We start from the raw sequence: 2,001 nt of genomic DNA, 5'->3' as shown, positions 1-2,001 counted from the left end.
CATTTTCTACCTTAGCAGTGAATTAACATGGTCTTCAATGTGCCCCCCTCCTCTGTCCCATGTATTCCAACACTTTGAACATAAAGCCTAGATTTTCAGCTACACACCAGGAATTCACATAAAAATCATCAGATACTCCTATTTTTAAAACTAAGTAAGGACCTTTGGATGGTCCTTAATTAACTGAAAGGTTTCTCCTTTCTACCATGAAAGACAGTTTTTATTGTTATCTCTTAGAAAGGTTTGATCTCACATTCCAGACTACACTGAAATGGTCATCACTCCTTACCATCATTAATCATTAACATGTATATCTTAGAGCTATAACCACTAAAAACAAAGGGCATAGCTGCTGGCTTCTGCCCTGTCTACCGTTTGCTAAGTTCTTACATGGAGATCCCACAGTCCAGCTGACCTGTGAAGCAGGTGATATGGACTTGTGCATATTACACTCCTTCTCTTCTCAAAAAGGCCTTGCTCTCTGAGGCCACTGTCCTAAGCATCTGCAGTGTGGCTTTGCAAATGAATAATTTTCCTTATTATTCATGTGACATTTAGTATCCTCTGAGCTCATCCCAGGTCCCCTCAGGACTCCATGTGTACAGATTTATAAACAGTCATTTGGAACAGGCAAACAGGCCACNGTAAAAGTTTGGACAAATACCCTTTCTTCATCTTTGCATTTCTATCTCAGACCCTGGTACACTGGGAGGCAGGCACATTATCACTACTAAGAAGCCCGAGTTTTGGAATCAGATGAATTTCCAAATTCCAAACCCANTGTTGGCTGCTTGACCTTTGNCTGTTGTGTTATNTGATTCTCCATTTTCTCATCTGTCACACAGAAGNTTGNCNNAANGGTTATGTGAGAAGTGCCATTTTTGTATAAAGTATATAGAAAATGCTTAGTGCCCAGTACTTGGTGACCAACTGGTGTTAACAAAGGGCAGCCATTACTTGAGGTTTGGAGAGGTCCAGNTTTCCCAGGTTCTNATCCCTGACCACNCAGGAAAACAAGAGGCTCTTACCGGATACAGCATAGAGACAGGTATCCTGGCTAGGAGAGCAAGTGATGTTTGTTTTGCATGAAGAAACCGGGTCTACACAGTGGTAGCATCTGAGGCTAACAGCTAGAATCAGAAAGAGACTCTGTTGAAACCAGCAGTGTCTTAGATCCTGGCAGACCTCACCGTCATCAGTGAGCACAGGCCCAGGTCAGCTTTCTCATTTTTATCTTTTAACTAAAACGTTGACAATTTCATACTTGTCTGCAATATATTGTAAGCACATTCACTCTCTCCCTTTGCCCTGCCTTACTTCCTCCCCCTCCTGCTGAATCCTTTCTTTTCCCCCAAATAGTCCCCTTCCTACTTTCAGATGTGACTGAATTTAATTAGGGTAGGGGAAGTTCAGTTCTTTCCCTACAGGACTGCCCTGAGGTTCAGCCACCATTATGATTCACACAGGAAGTTTATGACTGGTGGGGGGGGAAGAAGTAGGGCAAAAGTAACTCAGGGAGTTGGTTTCTTCCTTTTTTTCAAAATGGGTATGCAAAACTGGGCTAGCAAACACCCTCACTAAAATCACCTCTGTCTTTTACCTGAGTGGAGGTGGTAACTACCTTTCATTCCATTGGTGGGAACTCAACTTCACAATGTGACTGAACTGGTTAGTTCAGCACAAAGGGGAAAGAGTCAGGAAATAGGGTCCATTATCAGCTGATCAGAGAACAATAAAGACATTCCTCATACCAACCAACCAATTACTTCAGAGGAAATGGGGGTGGGAGGAGTCATCTATTCTTCACCTTTGGAAGGAAATATGTTAGGTTTAAACCAGGGGCTAATCAGAGCATGCTTCCCTCCTGTCTTAAGAGACACAGGAGCTCCCTGTCCCCTGTGATTCAGAGGTTCCTCAGGCTTGCTCCTCAACCCCAGACTTCAGGAGAAAGAGAGACTGCATGTCTATCTCAAACAGCCTCGATCCTAGCTTCTCAGTGTT

General features: G+C 43.3%; 1 protein-coding gene across 1 annotated transcript in view; it reads right to left on the bottom strand.

Moving 5' to 3' along the window:
- The window catches only part of Cd59 (CD59 molecule (CD59 blood group)), a 12,693-nt gene that overhangs the window by 1,474 nt on the left and 9,218 nt on the right, over nt 1–2,001 (bottom strand). Inside the window, exon 2 of the mRNA XM_029535738.1 lies at nt 1,029–1,130. Within this exon, the coding sequence (XP_029391598.1) occupies nt 1,029–1,130 (102 nt within the window). The remainder of the gene's footprint in view (nt 1–1,028; nt 1,131–2,001) is intronic.

The sequence above is a fragment of the Mus pahari genome, chromosome 3 (genome assembly GCF_900095145.1).
Source record: "Mus pahari chromosome 3, PAHARI_EIJ_v1.1, whole genome shotgun sequence".
NCBI lineage: Eukaryota > Metazoa > Chordata > Mammalia > Rodentia > Muridae > Mus > Mus pahari.
The sequence above is the reverse complement of the archived record's forward strand: the minus strand, read 5'-3'. Positions and strand labels throughout refer to the sequence as shown.